The following is a 24,843-nucleotide window of genomic DNA, read 5'->3' as shown; positions in this document are numbered from 1 at the left end:
ATGCTGTGCTGCTCCCATCTCTCCCTCTCACTAGCCTCCTTAAAATGATTCCATTTGGCTTCACGACTTGCCTTCCCTTGATCTCCTAATAGGATGGTGAACCCCTGACCTCTTTCCAGGAGCTCTGCTTGAAACCTAACCTTTCCAGACTGCCAAGCCTCCATTTGCTCCTTATTTCCCTCCTGCTGTGCCACCAGTCTCATCAGTCTCTTTCTAAAACTTGAGACTTCAATTTTCTTTCCTTATTCTTCTGCTAGGAAAACTCAGCTTAGCCTATTCACTGCTCAACCACCACAGTAGTTGCTGAGTAACAAAGAATCAGTGGAACATTACAGCATTTGCAGCGGCTCATTTAACAGCAACACAAATGTTTTGTACAAAGAGAGCTCCGTGATTTCTATTTGTTCATAATATTTGGAACATCTCCAGCTCAAACGCTGCTGCGTTGGGTTTCTTTCTTTCTGGTTTGGTAAAACCGAGTCACCATTCATGATCTGTGCACAACGCAGGTCCACAAGCAAGAAATGGATGGTGGGATTAATTCCACCTGGAGAGCGTGGCTTGTCCCTCCACAGGACAGGTGCCTTTGGCTGCAGGGGCCTGCTGCCCACTGCCCTGCCCTGCCCGAGCTGCTCCAGACAGCTGGCAAGGTTACACCTGACACCCACCCTTCAGGTGGGTCAAGCTGGGTGTGGGAAATGCTGTCTGCAGGGGCTTTGCCGCCTGAAGCGACAGCAGCACCCACAGTGAGGGGCTGGAGAGATATTGCAGACGTCATCACCGGAGGAGACAGGGAGGGGGGCATCACTTTTGGCAAAAGGCCAGGTTGCACAACAGACCGCCAAGGCCTCTCAGTGCCCTGCCTGCTTTGCCTTGCTGACAGCCCTCTGTTCAGATGATGACTGTGGGTAGCGGTGTTAGCTCTGACATTCAGTCGTAATTGACCCTCATCCCTCAAGGACACAGAGCAGAGCAAAGGAAGGCTACGCTACAAATACACCGAAATAGACCACACACCCTTGTCTGGAGAGCCCATCTCCCCTGTCACCGTCTTGCCCAGGGGTTCGATGAGACTGTAGGTTCTCTGTGGTGTCTGTCCCAGGCACACAGCCAGGAGCAGCCTTCCTCCTGCACATGGAGATGGTGCAGCACTGGCCCCATTGTGGGCACTGGTCCGCTCTGTTGCCTCTCGCATGCTGAGGAACATTCCCCATGTCTTCCTCATCTTCTCAGTAACTCACTAATACCAGATGGATCACTTTGTGGATTGTTGGGCAGGGCAGTGTGTTCGACCGTTTCTTCAGTGGAAGCCATAATTACCAATATTCTAATCTGAGGTGCAAGTGCCAGTGACAAACATCCCCTACTCGGGCAAAAGACTGGACATTCTAAGCTTAAACTTGGGCGATACATGGGTTGGCCTATATTACTACCTGTGGGTAGTGACATCATCAGTGAAATAATTATCTGAGACAACAGAGGTCTCAAACTAGTAGCAGAATTTTTTTCATGCATGTAAATTTGTTATGTGGGTGTATATACATAAGACATACCTGTTGATCAGCTCTGAGTAATTACAGCCTGCTTTTCTGTATTTCCACCACAACCCAGAGAGGGTGTATGGGAATTAGGGGTGAAGGAGGTCTGCAAGAATTCTGGAAGAGGCTTCTGAGGTGACCGGAGTGAGATGAGAAAGGCACTCACCTTCTGCCTGCCTCTTTCCCTTTAATATTTAAAATTTCATATATTATTACTAAGCCATTTGTCAGTCCACAAATAATAATTACAATGATAATCACAAGATCACTCTAAGCATTAAACTGTGGATCTGTGATGTTCTAAGACACTCCATTAGTTGAATGGTATTATAAAATAAGAAATTAAAATTATTTTTTCTGTGCATTATATTATTTTTAATTTTACATCTCTGTGTAAAAAGTAATTATGCCTTGAATCTGTAATATAAAAAAAAGCAGCTGCCTTCATCTTCCAGCAATACAAATACACCACAATAAACTATACACATATATACACATATACACACCCCTCCCTCAGTCTGCACAGCTGTTAATAAATATGTATTTTATATTTAGCCAGTAACTGCTGTTCATGGTTTCTCTCTAGATGCTCAGGGATGAGCTAAACATCACTTTGATTACAGAGTGATGCATTCCCCATATCAAAAGCTAGCAAAAGTAGTTCCTTCGATAGCAAAAGAAACAGCCAATGGTGATTAAAACAAGCAAATGTCCTGGGGAAGTGTTTGAAGTGAACTGCAGGCCCTGATCAAAGCACAGGTAATGTAAGCACACAAGGCTAGCAGGAAGAAATACTGTTTTTTATTAGACCAACACACACTACTGGAGAAAATAGGCAACTTTTCATACAAAGGCCTTTCTTCAGCTCTGTCATTTGGTCTAATAAAAGGTGTTGTGTCTCCCTACCTATGTTGCTCCTCTTCTGTTCACAGACCACTGCTGAGCCAGTACTCCTGCTGCTACAGCAGAGGGAAGTCTTGCTGGCAGACATGATTGATGCCACACGGTCTAACGCTTTAGGGGAATAATCTCAGAGCTTCATTATTCCAGTACAGAAATGCAAAGAGAATTTATCTGAATTATTGAAAAAGAGCTCTGTCAGAGGAAGAAGAAGCAAGCAGTTGAAAGATGTATTTGTCAAAACCCAGCAGTTCCATTGCAACAAATGCAAAAACTATTTTTCAACATGATTCAAGTTACCATAGAGCAAAGCTGTCTGAAGTCTCTGTCTTTTACAATCACTCTCTGGCTTTCTTCAACTTTATTCCAGTGTCTTCAGATACTTGTTTCTTAATCTGTAGCTCTGCACCCCTCTGCCCTACCTGTCTGTTTGTCTGCCAAACTGAGACAAAAAGAGCTCTTCTGCCACTTTCTCTCAAGAGCTGTGAGACCGACAAGAACACATCTGAGAGAGAGCAGAAAGCTGAGAAGAGCCCTCTCCAGCTCACATTTGCAAGGGGTTCACTGCTTCTCAGCTCTTCCTCATCTCTCAGCAGCAGCTTTCTCCATCCTGAGGACTTGTAATCTCTGCAGGGGGAGGCTGAACTGCTGATAAGAGCCTGAGCCACATGTGGCATGGCAGAGAGACAACAGTGAGACAAGGAGGAAGAAGGGAAAGGTGATTACCTGGGGTGAGAATTTCTGCAAAGGTAGCATTTGACATCGAGGTAGGCAACAACCTGAAGAAGGGCAAGCCTCAAGTTCATGTTTTGGCTACAGAAGGACATAAACCACATTTTGGGATTGGAATTAATTTATCTTGAACGGATACTTGGATGCCCTGGAGAACTGTGGGGTGGGACTGAACAGGGGGGAAGCAGGTACTAGTCCTGGGAGAGGTATGGCTCTTTAGTAAGTAGCTTGTTGAGACTACCTCCCCTTCAGGTGTGTGTGTGTGAGGTTCATCCAGGGAAAAAAGCAAGACAAGGACAAGAAGGACAAAATGTAAAGCCAAGCCTTTATTTTTTGTACCACTAAACTGAATTCTTTAGTGAAACATTTTGATTGAGGGTAATGCTAATACATGCTCCAGTTGTAGATCTGCCAGTTTGCTTCCAAGCCGTCTGTGATCAGAGAAACATTTTCCCCAGCCTGCTCTGCTGCCAATGGCAAGCAGGAGTGAGACAGGGTGGCTGACAAATTTCCAAATGTCAGGGTTTGCCTTTAACTGTCTCCCTCCCCCCCGCAATTTTACAGAGGCAGAGCTACCCATTTGTGATGGCTGTGCCTTGGGCAAAAGAACTGTTACTGCTCTTGGGACACTGGCTACCAGTGCTGACCACTGTTCTTGAAGTCTCATCACACAGGAATCTCTGAGGAATGCATCTTCATCTGTTTCTTCAGGGCATGTTTTTTTCACTATGTGTAATATTTTTTGAGCAGTTACTGCAAAGTCCTCAGTAAATGTCACTTGCACTTTCCTTGCCAATGAAGAGTGGAGTTCTTGCTACAGATTGTGGCTTTGTAGCATGTACCTGTTTATTCCTCTTACAGACAGAACAGTACCCTGTGTACAAGACTCTCCAGAGAGCATGTAAATAGTTTAACAAGAATGCATTGCCAAATGTATTCCCTCTCAGCCCAGGGGCAGAAGAGACAGACTTTCACCAAATAAACACAGTACCCATCTATCCAATCCTTCCATATTCCTGCAGACTAACACCTGGGGAAAGAGATGAAATTGTAACCTTTTCCTGACAGCCACTAAAAGTCCTTGCCTGTCTACAAGGTGGCACAGTGGAGGTCTTCACTGAAAATGTTGCATAGGCGTGGCACATTAGACTTAGGCCATGGTTTGTAAATCTCCAAAAGCTCTTAATGAAAGATTTGACTCTGCAGCAGTCAAAAATCAAATGCTGAGGTATATGCTGAAGAAAACAAAAAACCTCTCCAACAGTTGAGAATCAGCTACTGCCCATCATCAGCTCACATTGCAAACCATGACATGCATGAGATGCAGCTGTGTTCTGCTGAGGCTGTAACTTCTCTGGAAACTCTCAGGGTGATGTAAAATGGGATAACCCCATCTGTAAGTCACACCACAATATAAGAAAGATACTAAGCTATTAGAGAGCATACAAAGGTGCGCAGTGAAGATGGTGAAGGGCCTTGAGGTGAAGCCATGTGAGGAGCAGCTGAGGTCACTTGTTCTGTTCAGCCTGGAGGAGACTGAGGGGAGGCCTCACTGCAGTTACAGCTTCCTCATGAGGGGAAGAGGAGGGGCAGGCACTGATCTCTTCTCTGGGGTGACCAGGGACAGGACCCGAGGAAATGGCCTGAAGTTGTATCAGGGGAAGTTTAGGCTGGATATTAGGAAAAGGTTCTTCACCCGGGGGTGGTTGGGCACTGGAACAGGCTCCCCAGGGAAGTGGTCACAGGACCAAGCCTGACAGGGTTCAAGAAGAGTTTGGACAACACTCTCAGGGTCATGGTGTGACTCTTGGTGGTGTCCTGTGCAGGACTAGGAGTTGGACTCAATGATCTTTGTGGGTTCCTTCCAACTTGGCATATTCTGTGATTCTGGTGATATCCATAAACATAGAAACTTTATGTGGAAAGGTGCAAAGAAACATGTGAATGGAAAAATAAAAGCTCTTCACTACATACATTAATGGAAGCTTAAGAAAAAACAGAGGAAGCAGATCCCCCTCTCCCCTGCATACATTTCAGCATAGATGTTCTTGTTTTTCTCTTTTCCCACTTCTTTTGGCTTCTCCTTTCCACCTTGCTGACAATTTTACTAAGTCTTTTAAGGGTGCTATTTTTCTCAGCACTGTTTCCAGGAAACATTTATTTCCTTTTGCCACATTTTTCTTTTATTTCTTTCTTTATTGTCTCACTGGTTACACACCTCACCATACCACTGGGGCAGTGTCCCCCAAATACACACTTCAAATTTGCCTATTCCTCCTCATTATTTTTGCTCCAGCAAAAGCCCCCATGACCTTTAAGCTGAGCTCCTCCTTCCCTGCTGAGGTCCTAACCTCAAAAGAGGCTTTTCTTCTCTCTTTACTTTTTTCTTATTTCACTTCTTCTTTTTCAATGTCATTATCTCTCTTTTCCACAACAAAAACAACCCCCTCAAAGCTGTCCTTATGTTTATCATCTTCCAACATCTCCCGCAACTCTCCTCATTGAATTTCCCATAAGGAACCCTGCAATGATCACAAGAGCCACAGAAACCCTTGCCAAAGTGATGAAAAATGCATTGGCTCTACCTGTGCTGATAGTGGGAGCACATTTGAGCCTCTCACGTCAATCGTGAACTCTGCTGCTCACGTGGTCTCCTGCAAAGATAGTAAACTAAGCACAGACTCCTGTAGAGAAAAAAAAAGCTGGAAGGGCTCCCCTGGTGCTTCACATTACATTGAAGCTTCAGAAAGGTAGGAAAAAATACACTCAACCTTCGCAAGACGAGGAAGCACAGCAAAATGTCACAGAATGACTCATTTAAAAGAGTTTCAGAAATGTGAAAGAAATAGACAATGCTGGGTTAAGATGCAAGTGTGATACAGAGCAGAGTGGTATAAAGCTTAGGAAACTTCAAGGAAAAAGGGGACTGGGAGGAATTGGAGCCTGTGAATTCAAAGTTAACTCAACTGTTGCATATATGGAATATCAGGAACAAGTTGGCTTAGAAAGGTTTAAATCTGTCTCAGCACTCTGCTGCTCCAGGTTCCCTAAGAGTCAGTGTTTGTCCCTGGACTATAAAGAATCTGACAACCTAAACTCTCTGTAGCTTTTTCAGTTCTTTGGCCCATTTTGCTGTCATCCTAAACTAGGTCTAGCACAATTTAAGTTGCAGAGGACGTACATAAGGGAATATTCTTGCACAGAGGGCTGTAGTCTTTTTGAAAATTGTAAAAGCTTAAAGTAGTTAGCAATTTCCCAACCACTGACATCAATAAATTATATGAGGAAAGAAGGCTGGAAGTGAACTGCATCCTTGGATGAAGTACAAGGCAAAAAAGAGGACAGGCACTTCTGTTGTCTTATCAGAGCAAGGACAGGAGAAAAGTCCAATCTTCTCATGGCTCTTTGAGCAGGTTCTGAGGTACAGACATGGCCTGCTCTGAGGCAAGGGTACTAAACAGACTTGAGCTCTTTCTGCTGCTTGTTCATGAGGCAGCATGAATAAGTAGCACCTCTGGTCAGATTGTGGATGTGTCCCTCCTTCACTGAATAGCTGACCTGGTACTTAAAAACCTGTGACACCACCACTGACATTTATGTATGTAATTAATTTCACATTAACAAATTTCCCAGGTGAAGCTTTTGCTCAAAACCAATGGATTCTGTTACAACTGCCTTACCATGGAACATAGAGCTTGTTTTCTCTAAAGGTCCATTAAAACAGTAAATTCTAACTTGATTTTTGCATTGTTTTTATATAACCATTTGCTTCTACACCAGAGAACAGATGATGCCAGCTAAACACAAATCCATGACTTCAGTGATTACAGTGAGGTTGAATTAAGGGATGCATTTCGGCTTGCTTGGTAGTGTTCCCTTCCTTCTGTTTTTGATAAATTAACCAGTGGTGATCACAGAGTTTTAATAAACTGACAAGGTTTACTTTCTCCATACAGCTGTGGGCTTCCTACCTGATAAGCATAAAAAAAGACTTACTAACGCCACTACTTTTAATCACCTTTTAACCTATGTTGCTCTTGTTTATATCTCACTTGAGTATTTAGGTTTTTGTTTATCTTCTCTCTTTTTTGCCTAAATACCAGTAGAAATGAAGCAATGTGTGATGACAGAAAAATTACCACACAAGCAATGTTTAAAAGTATGTAGTTGTACAGTGTTCCCAGTGTAAACTGGGAGGAGAGGAAGAGCCAGGGGGAATAATTTTTTGTTCAGGCCAGGCTGCCTCTGTCATTCAAGAGGACAAAATAAAGACAGTAGGGCATTGCCAGGCTGCACTTCCATTGCCATCTGAAAAGTGCCCAAAGGGAGTTGTGCTGTGCTAGTTCAAGTTATTTTCCTTCCCATCTGCTCAAGTTGATTTAGAGAAGTGCATTATGCAACCTAACTGCTATGCTGAGGTTCAAATGAGTGTGGCAGTGCACTTAACACTTCCAGGAGACATTTTGAGGAAAAGGAGGGATTATATAAAACCAGGCCTTTCAGACTGTGATGGTAAAGGTATTGCTATGTGGCTACTAAAAGAAACAAAAACCTAGAAGAACCCCCCACAAAACAAACCAGAAAGCCAAAACCAACCCAAAACAAACTCCCGAGAAGATGAAGATCAAAACTGAGAAAGGCTGAACCACACTCAAATGTATCAGCAAGATGGAGCAATAGTGTGAAAACCAACAAAGACAAGAGTAAAAACACCTTACCTGCATGACCTCGGTATTTGGCAGCGAAACACTGGTGTTATCGTACATCAGTAATCCAGGACATGGTCACCTGCAGTTCTTCAGATCATCTCATATCACTGCCATTATCAAAAGCAGCATTTGTAAATCACACATTAAGTTCTTGCCCTCAGCTAAAAAACCATCTACACTTTAAGTGTGTGTTTGTGAAATGTGATAAAACTTCACTATTAATACTGCTTAATGAAAGCCTTCTTCAAGTTCCCTACATTTTCTCTTATAAAACTGATTGTGTCCTTTACACAGGCTAGTATTACAAATAACACCATCTTTCTTGGTCCTTGTTTATGTGATTATTATGCACCTCCCAGGTCTATCTGGTAAATCAGTATTGCTCTGAAAACCAAGGTCCCCTAAGGAAAAGCTTGACAGCAAGATTGTTTGTCAGTTCTTCTCTGAAACATCCAACATTCAGATGCCACAGACATCTGGTTGCTTTTTAAGAGCAGAGAGAAGTGGTTGGTCCCAGTGACCTGTGTGATCAACCATTTCCAGCTTTTTTCTTCCAGAGGTGAAACAAGAAACCCTAAAAACTATCACTACACTGATTCAGCAACCTATCTCAGGCTGCTATTTCAAAGGTTTGCGTTAGTCCCCAAAAAACCCATTTCCCCCCCAAACAGCCCAAGCTGTAGTTCAGGACAGCGTGGATGTACAGGAATAAAAGCTAAAGAGGCCATACCTCCCTTGGCAATGCATCTGGTGCTGGCTTCAAAAATCCCCCAATGAACTGATTTGGCTCTATTGTGCTGTGTTCATGTAGGACCAACAGCTCTAAGAGTCATTGCTGCTCGTGGGATGCATTTGACAACCAGGTTGCTGCCTCCACTAAAAACTGACATTGGCTCATCTTTGAGGCTGAGCACCAACAAGCAGGACAGGCACAGGCCTCCCATTGTCTCCGATGTAGGATCTAACCCAATTCTCTCTACAGTTGAAGCTGGTGGACAGACTGACACTAAATTTCAGGAGATTTGGATCAAGCCTCGTGGGGCTTATTCTGGGAATGCCAGAGGTCTCCAGAACATATTAGGAGGCATCTCCCTTAGAAAGTTTTGGAAAATATCTTAAATTGCGCATTTCTTGCAGTTTTAGCTAGCTATGGCTTTGCTGATATTTCATTAAATGAATGAGAATTAAAAGTAATTCATTTTCAGAATCAAGTCTGGAGCAGAGACAGCGAGGTACTTCAGTTCTGAAATTATTAAAAAATCATGGTATTTATAAGTTACTGTTTATCTTCTGATCTATGACGGCTCACCAAAGTGATATAAAATTATCATTTTACCTCTTTCTCTCTCTACCTCAAAGCAATATCAGAGCACAGCATGACTTGACAAGAATAAAGTTGGTAAGTATATATGTCTTCATCAAAAGAGTGAGTGCCACAGGATGCAAGTAATCTATTTTCAAAGCACTGAAAAAATTACGTTCATTCTATTCTAACAGTTTTCATAATCATTGAAACATAAAAGAGATGGTTCTTGATTTTTTTTTTTTACAGTTGAAAATTGACAATAATTTTGAGATATCTAAAAGTTATTCCAGGTCACTGGTATTATAAAAAGTTCTGAAAACTCATAATTAATTAAAGAGCAATTGCACTCTGAAAGTGATACAAAAACAGTAAGTTGAACTCAAAGCATGCATACCTTGCAATTCAAATCTTATTTCTCATAGTATAGGGGTTTGTGGTCTTGTATAAATTACATTTTGTTTATCCTGTCACAGTTTTTTAAAAAAGAAGCTAAGAGAGAAAGGAGACTAAGAAGGAACAAGTTGCTTTTGCCTGTCCAACCTGTAAACTCAAGATCTTCAAAAGATCTCCACCGCTTCTATCTCCTTAGCATTCTTTAGGGATGTGAGTGGAAATAAAATGATTGATGTGCCTTAAAACTGACTTATTTTCACAGCAAGTGTTGGACTTAATAGTAATTGTGTTTCAGATGGTTCCCATTCAGGCAGTCTCTGTGGGCTTCCGTCTTCCCTGGACAACTCAACAGAGAAAAGCAAAGAAGCCTTTAGATTACATTTGCCAAATGGAATGACTCTTATTTTTCCAGACTTGCCAAAAATACTTTAAAAATCCTTGGTTTTCCCTCCAACTCATTTGTATACCCGTTTGTTCCTGTCAGTGAGTGATTAGGGATCAGCTTGATCTGATCTCATTTCCAGCACCGATGTTTGGACTTAGCAGCTTCCCCTCTTTGCGGATATTTGCTGTCGCATTTCCCCCTGCGGGGGGACTGAAGGGGTTTTAGTCTTTTGTTTTACTTTAAGTTTTCGTTTCCTTTTGCAACCTCAACATTTACTGTAGATTGCTTTTCAGGTTAGGCTCTCTCTGTGCCATGCTCCAGATGGCACCAAGTTGTAAAATGACAAAGAATTGACTGGATTATTATATGGTTTGATCCTGTCACATGTGAGTTGTCGTCAATGTTGCAGCAGGTGCCTAAGGTGTGTGCAGAAATTGCTGCACTCCAGCACAATTCCCACTTGGCAATGACAGGTGTTGGCATTACAGTTATTCCCCAATGTCTCTACCAATGAAGAACAACTCTGAAAAGCTCTAAGGACTTCAAGTAGAGAAGATGAACTGAGCCTTTGGGTCCCCCAGTGAGTTGGATGGGCTTCTCTCAGTCCACATGTCAGGCCGGGACCATCATGTCTGTTTGGAGTAAACTGAAAAGCATGATTGTGTTGAGAGGCACATGAGCTCAGCACGTGCTGGGAAGGATCGCTGTCCCTCCTGGCAGGCACATACAGTTCTTGGGCAAGGAGACAGAGAAGCAACCACACAGTTTGCACTGCCTTAGAGGGCTTTTCTAATAGAGAAGAAGGGGAAAAAAGAGGGCTGGATTGTTTTCACACTATTTGAAATGTGAACTGCTTTGATACAATTTCTCTGCCAGGTTCATGTCAGGTAAAAATCTGGTATCATGTAGTCAGAACCAAGAAGTTATTTTCAAGGATTATGTTTGCTGCATAGAATGTATTTCACTTTTAAATACTGACAGTATTTCAAAGTTGTTCCTTTGTCTGTACCGTTACAAAACTAGGTTGCCCACACGAAGTAAGGCCCAAACTTGTTGCTGTTTGGCTGCTACATACTAAAATGCTGCAAGAAGCAATGATCATAGTTCAGCTAGTAGAACATCTGCCTCTGAGTCAGTAATTGCTGAGTGTCCCCGTACTGAATTTAGGGGTCACCGGGGCTGCTGAACTTGCTGTTCTTGTATGAAATACGAAACAAAAATTCTAGTCACTTGTTGGCCATTAAACAACTGATGACAGCTTTCATCAGAGACTCACAATAGCTTTGCTCCTCTAAATGTGCCAGGTAATTACATTCTCTCTACCTAAATGAACTTTCAATTACAGAGAGTACCTTTGTCCTCTAAACTGTTTAGAAATAATGTTACGCACTGTTAAATGATTTTCCCTGTCCCACCTCAGAGGTGGCTCAGTTTCAGCACAAGTCAAGGAAATCCAGGTCCACACAAGGATGTTCCCCTCAAGCACTGGCCTGCCCTCAATTTGGCTGGCTGCTGTGCTCTCAGGCACTGCTGTAGCATCATCCATCCTGTGCAGCCCCAGCTGCTGCAAGGAAGAGGCCCTACTGAAATTTGCCCATCACTCTCCCTTCTGAGGGCCTGCAGAGGAGTGCAGCCTTTTTGCACCAGGAGGCAGAGCCCTAGGCAGGCGGAGGACAGTATGGGACAACGGCATTTGGACCAGCTGAAGTGTATGAACTGGGGCTTTTTATGGCCTCAGTTTTGAATTTAATTATTCAGCAACTCAGTTCAGGCACAAATCTGTCTACTTGAATTGTGGGAGGGGAAAGGTCATTTTACAAGAACACAGGTACATCTAAATATAAAATTGTGCTCCCCCTCCCCAGACAGCATTATAACCATTTACAGCTGAAGAGAAATGCTTATCTCCTGAGCAGTGTCATCTACATCTATCTTGTGAAAATATGTTATCTAACAGATTTCCATATTCAGCCTGGAAAAAAAAAATCTCATATACACATTTGCTAAGGGAGAACACAGAAGAAAGAAGCAAAAAATATGATCTCTTTACTAACACCAGCTGACATAATAGTACATAGGAACTTCCATGTTTTTTTCCAAATGACCATTTTGCAGAGAAATAAAGAACTCTTTTTTAAAAATTACCAATGACAATTCCTCAATCAAAAAGGCTTCGAGGTAGATACAAATTGCTAGAGAATCTGCAATATACTGCCCTCTGCAAGCACAAGTCCTTCCTACTTCTGTGCACCCGCAGCCATTCCTGCTCAGCAGCTTGCTTTCTGCTGTGCCGTTCCGCCTGCAGATTTAGAACTCCCATCATTTTTACCTCAGATGACCTCAGCCCAGCTTAGATGGCATCCTCCAGATCTGACCCCAATGCAGATCTCACCAAAGGAAAGGGTCTGCTCAGTGTCACTGGGATAATAAGACAAATACCCTTAAAGCCTGTAGCTCTGATCCCCTGGAGATCTACTTTCAGTAATCAGATTCTGGAAAGCTGTTAGTGTAAGTCAAGTCAGACTGTTGACAGTAAGAAATGAGTTGTTGTGAGGCTAACAAACTGAACTAACCACAGAGGCTGGTAATAAATGCCCCCTCAAACCATCTTTTGGAAGAGGCAAATGCTTATCAAAACTATACTGAACTCACAGGAAAGAGGGAGGGAAAAAAGCGTTTTGAAGTCCTTCTTTTCTTTTGTATTTTTGACACAGCAAAAGGAGATGAAGGGAAGATGCTCAGAGCAATTAAGAGCTGTGGGCATGAGGCTAGTTTAGTATGCAGTTATCTCACAAACTGTGCTGGATTCTTTCATGGCTATGAATTTTCATATAATACTGAAATTATAAATTCCTACAGCCTACCATTGTTTCTTATTTCATTTTGGGGGATTTACTTTTACCAGCTGATAAGAAATACTAAAATGGCTTGCTTTCTTAATTACAACAGAAATCCTGAAAACAATGATACATTATAGGATCATGAGTTTGGTGGGGTCTAAATTACAATTCTTTTTTTCTAGAGTTCACATAATGGGGAAGAATCTATGAGGCTGGAAAGGCAGGGGGAAAAAAAAAGACTGATACCACTACACCTAATTTAATAAGGTGAGAGGACAGGATAAGGAGATTTTAAAACCAATGTTGCAGTGCACTGAGTGATGTACTGTGGAGAAGATTTATAGTTTGATCTAAGGTTAAACAGAGATATGAACAAACCATGTTTTGGAATCATCAGGAAAACAGGTGGTTACCTCACCTGGAGGTCCCATCAACTTTACTTTCAGATCCAATCCTTATTTCTCCATAGCATGATCCTTCCTATAATTCTGAACCAGAATTTTTGATATGAAAGTACAGACTTTGAGTCTTTTTTCCCCTTCATAACACAAAACAGCAGCGCTTGGAACTGACAGCAGTGTAAAAAAATACAGTGAGAGAGAGGAATTAGACCACTCATCATTGCAGAAATGTAACTGCCTATTTGCCACATGCACATGCTCTTCAGATTCCATACTGCTTCTCACTGCTTTAACTGATGGGCATAAATTAGTTCAAAAATCCATACCATCCTCATTGTGAAAAGGAGAGGGGAGCTCTGCTTTGAGCTGCTGCCGCTTAAAAAAACCAAACCAAACCAAACCAACAACAAAAAACCAAACCCTGCAAGAAAAACAAAACCCTGCATATGCATTATTTCTGGCTGGGAGTTGCCATCAGTGATGAAACAGTTACCAACACACACTGTAAGATCTTTACAGATCAGTCACTCCGTGTAACCTCTGATTCCTGCTGAATATATTGCCCTTGCTTTGCCCAGTCCTAACCACCTTTCTGTCATACCTACCTCCCATGCCCTAGACACATTCTTTCTCCTGTTGTCAAATTTTAGATTTTTGGTTTTTTGGTCCTCCACAAAAAAGGAAGAATTAGCACTCTGACTTCATTGCAGCAGGCTAAAGAGTAGCATCAGATATGGAAGAGAAGCTGAAGAAGGCAGCAGCAAGAGTGCTGAGGAATAAAATAAGTTTACTTACAGAATATTAGAAATTAATGTGTAGGTATAAGTTTAACTGTAACTTGCTTAGCATGAGTGGGTCCTGCTCAAAAATTAGCATAGGTGAACTCTAAATGAACTCTGTTAACATGAATGGCTAAACAGAGGATAAACAAAGACTGGTTATCTTCAGATAAGGAGTGAGACCCTGGGAGCCTCAAGGCTGGCCCAAGCTGTAAGATAAGAACTGCCCACGTGGGCATGGAGAAGGACTTCAATGAGGTGTTGGCAGACCCCATAAATTGCCAATGGACCCAGAGGTGCAGGCCACGTGAAGATCTGGTGCACAGACTGTGAGGTTATAAAGGGCCAGGGATTTCTTTGTCCAGGATTCCTCTCCAGAGACACGCAGATCGAGCATCCATGTGTGACAGCTGAAGCAAGAAAAGACAGGGATAGGAACTACGGCATTGGAGACCACAGCTAGGGGACATTGCTTTGGAACAGGGGCTATGCCAGGACAAGGACAGGATCTGGTGAAAAACCAACAACAAGGGCAACAGCAGCAGGCCGAGAGAGCAAGTGGTGTGTACAAGGGTTTACAGCCACAAGAATACATTTCATCAAAAGCTTTATACTGGAGCCTGGATCCCCAAACCTCCGTATTTGTGTTTCTAGCACTTTGTTCTGAACTCTGCAAAGGCTGAAGAGTCTTTCTTGGGTATCTACGAAGTAGCAGACCTATAAAAAAGGTAAGAGCCTTCTGTTGCTCCTGTCTACTCAGGTAGCTTAAATAGGAGGATGTCTGCTCTAGATCTAAGGACACCACTTTTCTAGGGACCAAGCTAGAAGCCCCTGTAATATGTGTTAGAATACACTTGGGGTTTCACTTTTTAAGCAGGAATAAAAAAATATACCTGGAAAAAAGTGTCAAAATTAGGACCATATAAAACTGATGAAAAATGATGCATAAGAATTGAATTATCTTTAGCTGAAAATCTAATTTCTGTTTGGATGTACCACTATATGGCACCATATATCAGGTTCCAATTATACCCAGAATATTCTAAATTCTCTTCCGCCAAGTGGCTGAGTTTCACATCATTCCCAAAGCACCACAGAACAGTCTGATCTCCATTCCTCCACATCAGTGATAAAAGCCACAGGCCTCATGAGAAACACACTGTGTTCAGGCACTTTAACTACAGGGGCAAATGGAAGAGTAAAGCATGTGTAACTAATTATTAATTTGTCTTGCTTATGCCCAGTTTGTGATATCTGGATCCTGACCGGTCCTTGACAAGTAATTCTGACTGCAAGCTCACCCAATGAGAGGCATCTTCCCAATACAAAAAGGAGACTGACTCTGGTGCATATTGTTTAGCAAGTTTTAAGATATCCCTGATGCACAGCTGACAAAATGTGACACATGCCCCTTTGCTGCAAACTCTGGAGTATTACTTTAAATTTCTTATAAAGGTAGCGTTAAGCAAAGGCGCTGCTCTGTGCAGGGTAGCTTGAAGCAGAAGCACATGTCCTTTTCTCAGTTCTGTTGGGTGGAAAATCATTCCTAGGAAGCACAAACCAGGCACTTAAAATTAGTTGATGTTTCTTACCACAACCTCCCTTCAGCTCACTGTGTCCTCGTTCCAGTGTGGATAACAATACTACCTTCTCACACAGGGCTGTCATTATGAGGAATTCCATTAACATCTGTAGATAACTCGGTTATTAGAGGAGAAAGCATCAGAGAAAAGGCTGTAGGGGACAGTCTTGATGTATCAGTTCAAGGTATGCTATAATGTATATAGATCACCGCATTTGAAAAGAGGATTGTTAGTAAATGATGCACAAATGATACACAGGCATTGTGTATCCTCCTAATGAATTAGGAAAAGTAAAACATCACATATGAACATGTAAATTAAAACTATGCTGTAATGCATTTCTGTAAGGCGATGGTATGGGATACCACCCTTCTGGAATTTCCTAATTCTTTATGATCTAGCAACATGTATTTTTAATGTGGGTTTTTTTGAGGTAACATCCTTAGCAAAGATCAGTTTTGACAAGTAACATGTTTCTGTAGTTCAATTCTGGGAACCAACAAAGACCAAAAAGTCTGTAGAGCTAACAAAAGCTTGCTTCATTACCAAAAGACATAACTGCAAAAGACTCCAGCTTCCATTATCACCATGTTATAACTGGGTCAGAATAAATAAAGCAGTAGATTTAGATTTTCAAGGATAGTCATAAATTTAGTATGAATGAAGGCTAGATAAGGTTGCCAGTTGAGAGAAGAGGCACTGGAAACCCCCCAATTTTTTTTTTTTTTTATTATTTTTCAGATTACAAAGGTGAGCAGTAAAACGGCATAAAGACCTTTGCAGTGGTAAACATGGCAACAAGGTGACTAAAGGACCCAAGTGTGAAGAAAATGCACTCAGAATTTAATGAGATCAGGCAAACTGAAAAAAAATTAAGATAAGGGAGTCTAGATAAAATAACACAAGCTTTTCCAAATAGCTGTCATCTGGGAGAAAAAGGGGGGGATGGTGGGAGGAGAACAAATAAATGTATTTGCTAATAACCAGGACAACAGTACAGTGTGTACTTCTTTAGCAAACCAAAACAATGCTTTTGCAGTCACCTTTGCTTTTCCACCCTTGACCTGGAAGGATGAGGGGTTTGTTGACACTTTTACTCTACAATAAGGATGGTTTAAAATGCGTTTAGTTTCATAAAAGCTATCAGCACAATTTTATTTTTCACAATCAACCTGGGCAGAAGTAGCATCATGCCTAACGGGGGGGGGGAAAAATATTCTCCAGTGCAAAAAGCATTAAAAAGCACATCAGGTTGTCTGACAAATCAATCCCTAAAGTGGCATGTAAACATGAACAAAGATTGGCAAAAGCTTCCTCCACTGTAAGCAGTTTGCAAACAATTGCCACAGGATCTGATGACATTTAAACCATGAAAAAGCCATGCAAGTCTGGGAACAAAACTGAAAGTATGTAGAGGCTTAACGCAAAATCACCATATCTGGGTATTTCTTGAAGAGAAAACCCCACAAACAAAGCAGGGTCATGGGAATAGGAATGCATCTCTAAAACAATCTGGCTTTGCAATGGCAGTATATGCCCAGAGCTCCAATTTTATACCCTGCTTTGGTTTGGATTTTGAATAACCCAAAACTGCCCTAATATTTTTTTTCAAGAGACTCCAGAGATGCAAACACGTCAAGGAGAAAGGCGGGAAACATAAAAGGCACAAAATCAGCGTTGGCACATTGAGGTTGTATTGCAGTGGTACCAGAACTGTGGCTGCGCTTGCAGTTTTGGGGATTCCTGTGCCACATCCCCCGTCCCGAGAATGGCTCCCTCTCCACAGTCTTCTCAGGAAAGCACCTGGGCATTTCTATAAAGCAGAGCAATAACCCACTCTGTGAATAAAGCTGGGAGACAGACAGCGAGCTAACAAATTGAGAAATTTGACTCAAAGAGCAGATAGACCTAGGTTTGCGTAGTTGCAATGCTTGGAGATAAAACACTTTTGGTACAAAACTTGGCTGTGGGGATGTGAAAGTGTCATGGATTAAGCCCGGCTGGAAATTAAACACGACAGCTGCTCTCTCAGCCCTCCTCCCCCCCGCCCTCCCGCTACCCCAGTGGAATGAGAAGGAGAATCAGAAGTAAAACTTGTAGGCTGAAGTAAGACCAGTTTAATAATTGAAAACGAAGTACGAATAAAAAAAGGTGAATATCCCTTGGCCAGTTGGGGTCACCTGTCACAGCTATGCTCCCTCCCAGTTTCTTTTGTGTACCTTTTCCCCGGTGGAGCATGAGACAGACACACCGGGACAAAAAAAGTCCTTAAGATAAACACGACTCAGCAAAAATCAAAGCATCAGTATGTAATCAACATTATTCTCATTCTGAATCAAAACCACAGCACTGTACTAGCTCCTGAGAAGACATCTATCCCAGCCCAAACCAGGGCAGAAAGAAACATCTTGATGGAGAGGAAGAGCAGTGTCGGGTGTTACCAGGCGACTGATGCAACACCATCGCCACAGAAGAACTGGTCACCCTCCGCCTCTAGCAGTTAATCTGCTTTCATGCTTGCTTTCACTGCGCTTCATCCCTCCCCCAGCCCCTGGGCCGAGCCCGGAGGCTCAGCCCCGTTGCCGCAGGGCCCTTCTGCCTCCCCCTGCCCGGGGGCAGTGCGCTGCCGCGGGGGTGTTCCTGCGGGGCACACGCTGAGGCCGCGCCCGCAGGGACTCGCCTCGGCTCAGACAAAGCGGCCGCGACGCGGCCCCGGCCCTGACTCGGGGCACCTGCGGGGCGGCCCCTCCGCCGCTCCGCTCCGCTCCCTCCCTTCCCTCCGCCGGCCCCGCGCGGCTCCCCCGCCCCCGCCCGGCCCGGAGGCGGGGCGGGCTCCGGGCGGCGCCTCCTGCGGCGGGGCCGAGGCGGCTCCTTCCGTCGGTGGCCGCGGCTGCAGCATGAGCGGGCCGGGGCTGCTGGGGCCCGGCGGCGGCGCGGGGTTGCCGCCGCTGCCCAAGAGCCTGAGCGGGTTGCTGAACTCCTCATCCTCGGGCGGCGGCAGCGGCCAGGGCGGGCGCTGGCGGGACCTGGAGCGGCTCTACGCGCAGAAGTCCCGCATCCAAGACGAGCTGAGCGGCGGCGGCCGGGGCTCGCCGCGCCCGCCCAAGCCTCCCAACCTGGACGCGGCGCTGGCCCTGCTCCGCAAGGAGATGGTGAGCGGGGCGGGCTGGGGCTCGGCGGGGGCGGCGGACGTGGCGAGTGGCGGCGGGGCACCGCCGCCTCCCCGGGGCCAGACCGGCGCCCCGGGCCGGTGCAGCCCCTGTAACCCGGCCTGGCTGCCGGTACCGGCGGCGGGAGCGGGGCTGGGGGTGGCGGGACTGCTCCGGGTGCGGATGGGGAGCCGCTTACCGCGCCCTGCGGCCCCCACAGGAACCCGGCACCCAGCTGAAAGGCTGGTGTTAAAAAATACCCCCAGTGTCGGTATGATTCGTGCAGCCCAAGTGGCTGTGATTAGGCGTAGTTTTCTACAGGACTCTGTTTTGATCCTGTAGCACAGCGTTATTACAGCGAAATTCTTCCGGGCGACCTGGCGCACCTTTTGATTAAATACTAATTGGGTGTTGGTGCTTTGCTGGTGCAAGCTGCAGCTGTAATGACTAATAATAGCCTAAGCCTTACGTGCTGAGGATTCTGAAGAATCAGTACAAGAAAGACAAGGAGCTGCTGGAGAGGGTCCAGCGGAGAGCCACAAAGATAATTAGGGGGCTGGAGCATCTTTCTTATGAAGAGAGGCTGCGGGAGATGGGCCTGTTTAGTCTAGAGAAGAGGGAATCTCATTAATGTATATAAATATCTCAGAGGTGAGTGTCAAGAGGATGGTGTCTGACTCTTTTCGGTGGTGCTCAGCAACAGGATGAGGAGCAATGGCCATAAACTAAAACACAAGCAGTTCCACCGCAACAAGAGGAAGAACTTCTTTATGTTGAGGGTGGCAGAGCACTGGAACAGGCTGCCCAGGGAGCTCGTGGAGTCTGCCTGTCTAGAGACATTCAAACCCACCTGGAAGTGTTCTGGTGTCACCTGCTCGAGGTGACCCCACCTTGCCTTGGCGGGAGGGTTGGACTGGATGACCTCCAGAGGTCTCTTCCAACTCTAAAAACTCTATGAAGCATATAAAATATGATATTGCTGAAAATCTGCCTGGTTCAAGACTGGTTTTTTTAAACTAAAAAGGTGCTTGAGGACAAGAAGCTTTTTTGAAAGGTCCTTCTGTGGATTTAGAAGGATGGGAGTGTGCTGAAATCTTAGTCTGCCACCAGTGTTTCAACAGTTAGAGATAATTCTTAAAACTGTGTATTAGAATTGCCAGTTTGCACTAAAGCTCAGGAAGGATGGGTCTATCGACTGCCGGGGCTTTCTTCTGCAATGCTGTGAAGGGAAACAAGGACATACGGTCTTAGTCTTAAGCTTTTCCAAAAAAGCAAAGGTAATTCATTAAACAAGTCTAATCTATTTCTTTCCTAATGGGAAATCAAATGAGATACTTCTCAAAGTTATTTGATAACTAGACTTCCCTTTTAAACTTTCCTTTAATACTCTGCTATCCTTGATGATAATTTGATAAAGTATTTCTGAAGAAAAAGATACTTCTAAACACATCAAAGACTTTCAAGCAACAGGCTCCTTGGTTCCAGATGTACTTTTTTGTGGCCTGTACAAATTAGAGAGACTCTTGTGTACTAAAAGGCTGCCTTTCATCAAGAAGATAAAAGCACTTTATTACTGATATTGAACACTCTTTTTGCAGCAAAGATACAATTTTCATTGAGTAATGGGTTGGCTTTAAATTTTCCATAGTGAGTGAGGAAGAAATGCACAGCACCATCTTTCCCTGCAGGGTCAAGCAAGGTACTGTGTATGTAAGCTTTTAAAGCTGAGAAAGGGATGGACTTGGATGCTTTGGAGAGGGAGGGAGGAAAGGAGAGGTCATTTCAGAGCTATGATTGTGAAGAACAGAGTTGATTGCATGGAACTGTGTGCCATAGGTTGCCCTATCAAGAGTCAAATGCAGCTTGGCTGGCATTAAAAACTGTGCTAATGCTATCAGGGTTGGACATTTCTTCAGGCTTTTCCTACCTCAGGGATCATACATGAAAGTTTTGAAGAGGCTGCATTTTTCACAGTAGGCTTCTTGTTTGATAGTTTGATACTAGTGGCAGCAATAGAAAAATAAGATAGTAAACATAACCATTTGGTTTTAAGACTGTTATGTTAATTCTGCAAAGCAATTTTTCCCTTAAAGTTTGTGCTTGGCAGTCAGTAGAACTGAACTTCACAGAAAGTGCTGAAATTCTTAATGGAACTGAAACAGGAGAGCTGCTGGTGAAAATGGTCCCACCTTCCTTCGGAGACAAAGGTCACCTGTCTCCAGGTTGACTTTTTTTGGCTCACCTCACTCCTGATTGCTTTTTGAACAGTTCTGAACTGCAGTCTTGTCCCTCAAACATTTGGCTCTCATTCAGGTCTGCCAGGTGGGTCTCATGTTTGTATGTCAAAGTGTTAGGTCCAGCTTCACAGCATCCTTTCTTACCTGAGGTGAGCAGTTTGTCTAGGTTATAAAGGAAGATGGGTATGAAAAGTAGCATAGATCTGAGGTGGTGGAAAGACTTACCAGTAATGTCTTGGCAGCTAGCACAGTGTCCCATCACTTGTCCTAAAATCTTCTTTAGCCTGTGCAGGACATCATGTTTTGGCTTCATGATTACACCAAGGAATTTGTGGTGTTCCTGGAAGATGTCATACCCTCTTTTTCTCAATGGCATTGTGGTGTATGATTTTTTTTTTTTCTCCTCACCTTCAGAAAGAGCTGCTGGTAGGATAGTTCAGCAATGTCGAAGTAAGATCATCATGCTAGCTTGTTGTGGTTTTCTTGTGTGCTGAGTGTATTGTCCTGAGAATTTAGAAGCATAAGGAGAGATTTTTGAGGTAAGAGTTCTCATTCTGAGTAAAATACAGCCTGGTGTTCAGGTTGCAGTACAGGCTGCTAACGTTACTTGTTTATTTATTTATTTATTTCCTCTTGACATGAGGTTGTGGCAAAAACTTTTATTTGATGAAACTGAGGCTCACTAGGAACAGCCTGTCGGCTTAACACTTCCTTGAAAAATAAGGCCAAAATGGCTGTTTCTCTAAAATCTCTGTTTGGGTAGTGGTTTTAATTTGATCTGACTTGGATAGGTGACAATGTCAAGTGAACTCTCTATTTCGTTGCCAGAGAGGGAGGCTGAATTGAGTTAAATGAATAGCTTTATTTCACTTTGCTGTGCAACATACTGGCTTTGTACCTGACATAAAGATGCAGACCACAAGGTAGCCTTTTTTTAATGGTTCTCCAGATCTGTAATTAGCTCTGGAACTAATATTTGAGAAGCTTAAGGACCAAAATATTAGGTGCTTAATTATAATCAAGCCTATGCTTGAGTGGCACATGAAAATAGTCTGAAGATTTGCAAGATATGTCATATGTGCTTGTGTCACTTCTGTTTAGTTTTGCTGCCTGAAAGTAGCATGCTGTATTGTGCGAGACTTACCTGGGTTTGTCAGATGCCTATGTATGTCAATATAGAAAAGAAAATCAGAGTAGAACTACTCAGCTGGGAAGTGGAAAAACCAGAGTCCCATTTAAAACTTCTACTCCAGGCCATTTTAAAGAAAAACAGAGCGCCTGTGATGCTGTGAGAGAAAGATGTGTGAAAGACACACAGTATTTCTGGAAAAATATCTCCCTTGCATAGTGAGGAATACAGACTTTATGAATTTATCTGCCATGGTTCCGATAGGAGTGAACTGCTTATTAAAGTCAAGCACAGCGTTGTAATACAACATTTTGAAGAACACTTTGCATTTGTTCTGCACTATTGCATCACATCGTTCCTTGTTCTTTTGTCCAGTTTATCCCGTGGGGCATCTGCCACCTTAGAAAATGAATTTTACTTTCATATTTCATAACTGTTCAAGGTGGAAAGAAGCTCGAACCTCTTGTTTAGCAACAAAAGATATACAGCATTATGCAGTCATAAAAAGGCAATTGCAGTAATGATTGAATTGTTCCCCCTTCAGGTTGGCCTTCGGCAGCTGGATATGTCATTGCTGTGTCAGCTCTACTCCCTGTACGAATCCATTCAAGAATACAAAGGTGCCTGCCAAGCTGACTCTAACGCAGACTGCTCGTACGCCCTGGAGAACGGATTTTTTGATGAAGAGGAGGAATACTTCTAGAAGCAGGAAGATTCCCCTTGAGGCTGACTGAAGTTCTTTTGTCCTCCTCTCCCTGTAACACACCTCAACAAGAGCAACTGGAATTTGTATGGATCCCTCTTCCTGAGGAGGAACACCCAGCTACCCCGCGTTGTGTTAAATTCTCTTATTTTAACAGGCTGTCAGTACAAGTTACTCATGCAAATACCACTTGAGCAAAGTGCTGTACTTTAATTTTTGAAGAGTCCTCAGACATGCTTGACAAGAGTTTTCAATTTAATTTGCAAGGTGGGTGTTTTCATCTTACAAACATTGGTAGCTTATAACTGGAATTTTAATCGTAGAAGACAGCAGCGACTTCCTGAGTTGTAATAACTTCATAAGGGGGGAGGGAAGCCTCCGCTGTGGTGTTAAATAGCTATAGGTGATTTTTGGGGGAGTCAGTGGCATTGATAAATGCATTTTGAACAGGCATCTGGATGCACGCACATCCTCAGCACTACTAAGCTAGTTCTGCTCTTACCGGCTGCATCCAGTTTTGTACTGGGTGAATTGTTTACACAGTTAATTTTTTTTTTTTCTCCCGAAGCTAATTTATTCCTAGCTTGCAAGCTGTACATGTGATAGTGAATGTTACCAGCAGGGTTTTTTTTTTTCTGTTGATCTAATTCACTTTCTTGGTACTGCCACTTGGCATTAACTTTTATACTCTTCTCTGGATTTCTTGCATCGATGTAGCTCTTTGACCTGCTAAACGCTACTCTGAAATGGTTTGCTTAGCTTTTACTGCACTGCATAGTAAAAGCACATTTTCAAACATAGTCTGTCTGCCACTATGTGGCTTGGAATAACATGAACTCTTGTGCAAGTGTTCTTGATCATATGAATAAGGAAACCTCTCATATGACACAATGGGACAAATTGCAATATTTTATACTGGGTGAACTTTATTGCTGCAAGGTAGATGACAGCTCTTTTTAAAAATGCGAAATAAGTATTTTGAGCACATACTTTGCATATGTTAAAACTTTTTATACTAACTTGTTCTTTGAAATATAACTTATTTTTGTTTTCAGAACTTACTAAAGCACTTGGTTAACTTTTTATTAATTCGCAGTGTGTACATGTAATGCTTAATCAGCTGAGAGTTGCCAACTATCTGAGTCTTCACCCTTCTCTGTTTTAAGTAAAATGAACTCTCAATGTGATTTTTGTTTCTTAAATTTAATTCTGAAGATTGCTGTAAAGCACAGTGCCTGAATCTTGACACAAGGTAATAATTAAGGGCTTAAACCTCAAAGGGTTTTTGCATGGTTCATGTCTGGCATGCATGCAGTTTGCAGGAAGAATTGGAGATCACATTCTGGGGTAGCTCCTCTGTTTTTAGCAAAGGCTAGGATGTTGCAGTGATAAAAGCCAAGAGACTTCCAGGATGCATTCCCTCTAAAACAGGCTTGTTTTAGTGGAATTCAAAGGCCACAAGAGTAAAGACTGTGCTGTAATTGTGTATGTGTATAGTTCTTAATCTAGTCTGTGGCAATGGTTGGGTATTTTTTTAATGTTAGTTCTGGTCTAATTGCTTCACTCACCCAAAACTAAACTGAATGATAAGGAAAACACAGATAATCCAGATAGCTACATCTGTATTTAAAAGTTGTGTGCCTATGTGTGTATACATGTATAAATATATATACACACACATATTTACATGCAACTTTATGCTTTGACTTAAGAATGTATCAGCTTTTAGTATAATTTGCTGTGCTTTTGGTATTTACATGAGGCTTTTTCTAGTCTGTTGAAGTACTGCTATTTTCTTGCTCTTTCCCCAAAAATAAAAAGCATGATGTTTAGCATAACTTTTTAATGTTGTGTGTATTTTACTTTTTCAGTGAATACAAACCCCACCCCCCTTCCCAACCCTCCCATAAGAAAACTAGGACTAGTTATCACCTGAAGCAAGGAATTTTTAAATTACAGTGGAAAAGGTTCTACCTACCTCTGTTTAGAATGGAATTTACTGCTTTTCTGTCTTAATTGGATTTTACTTGTTTTTAAATTCAGGAGAAAATCCTGTTTC

General features: G+C 43.0%; 1 protein-coding gene across 1 annotated transcript; it reads left to right on the top strand.

The window, feature by feature from the left end:
* Positions 1–18,421: 18,421 nt before the first annotated feature.
* FAM89A (family with sequence similarity 89 member A) lies at positions 18,422–24,622 on the top strand. Its single transcript, XM_048299153.1, has 2 exons — positions 18,422–18,718; positions 22,626–24,622. The coding sequence occupies exons 1-2, from the start codon at positions 18,464–18,466 to the stop codon at positions 22,782–22,784; spliced, it is 414 nt and encodes a 137-aa protein (XP_048155110.1). The 5' UTR covers positions 18,422–18,463; the 3' UTR covers positions 22,785–24,622.
* Positions 24,623–24,843: the final 221 nt, after the last annotated feature.

Source organism: Corvus hawaiiensis, chromosome 3, assembly GCF_020740725.1.
Source record: "Corvus hawaiiensis isolate bCorHaw1 chromosome 3, bCorHaw1.pri.cur, whole genome shotgun sequence".
NCBI classification, from domain to species: domain Eukaryota; kingdom Metazoa; phylum Chordata; class Aves; order Passeriformes; family Corvidae; genus Corvus; species Corvus hawaiiensis.
The sequence above is the reverse complement of the archived record's forward strand: the minus strand, read 5'-3'. Positions and strand labels throughout refer to the sequence as shown.

What these genes read in the sequence shown, in the direction of transcription:
- FAM89A (XM_048299153.1), top strand. Translation starts at nt 18,464, where the DNA reads ATGAGCGGGCCGGGGCTGCTGGGGCCCGGCGGCGGCGCGGGGTTGCCG. An exon ending in CCCTGCTCCGCAAGGAGATG is followed by an intron (nt 18,719 to 22,625) that starts GTGAGCGGGGCG and finishes TTCCCCCTTCAG; the next exon opens with GTTGGCCTTCGGCAGCTGGA.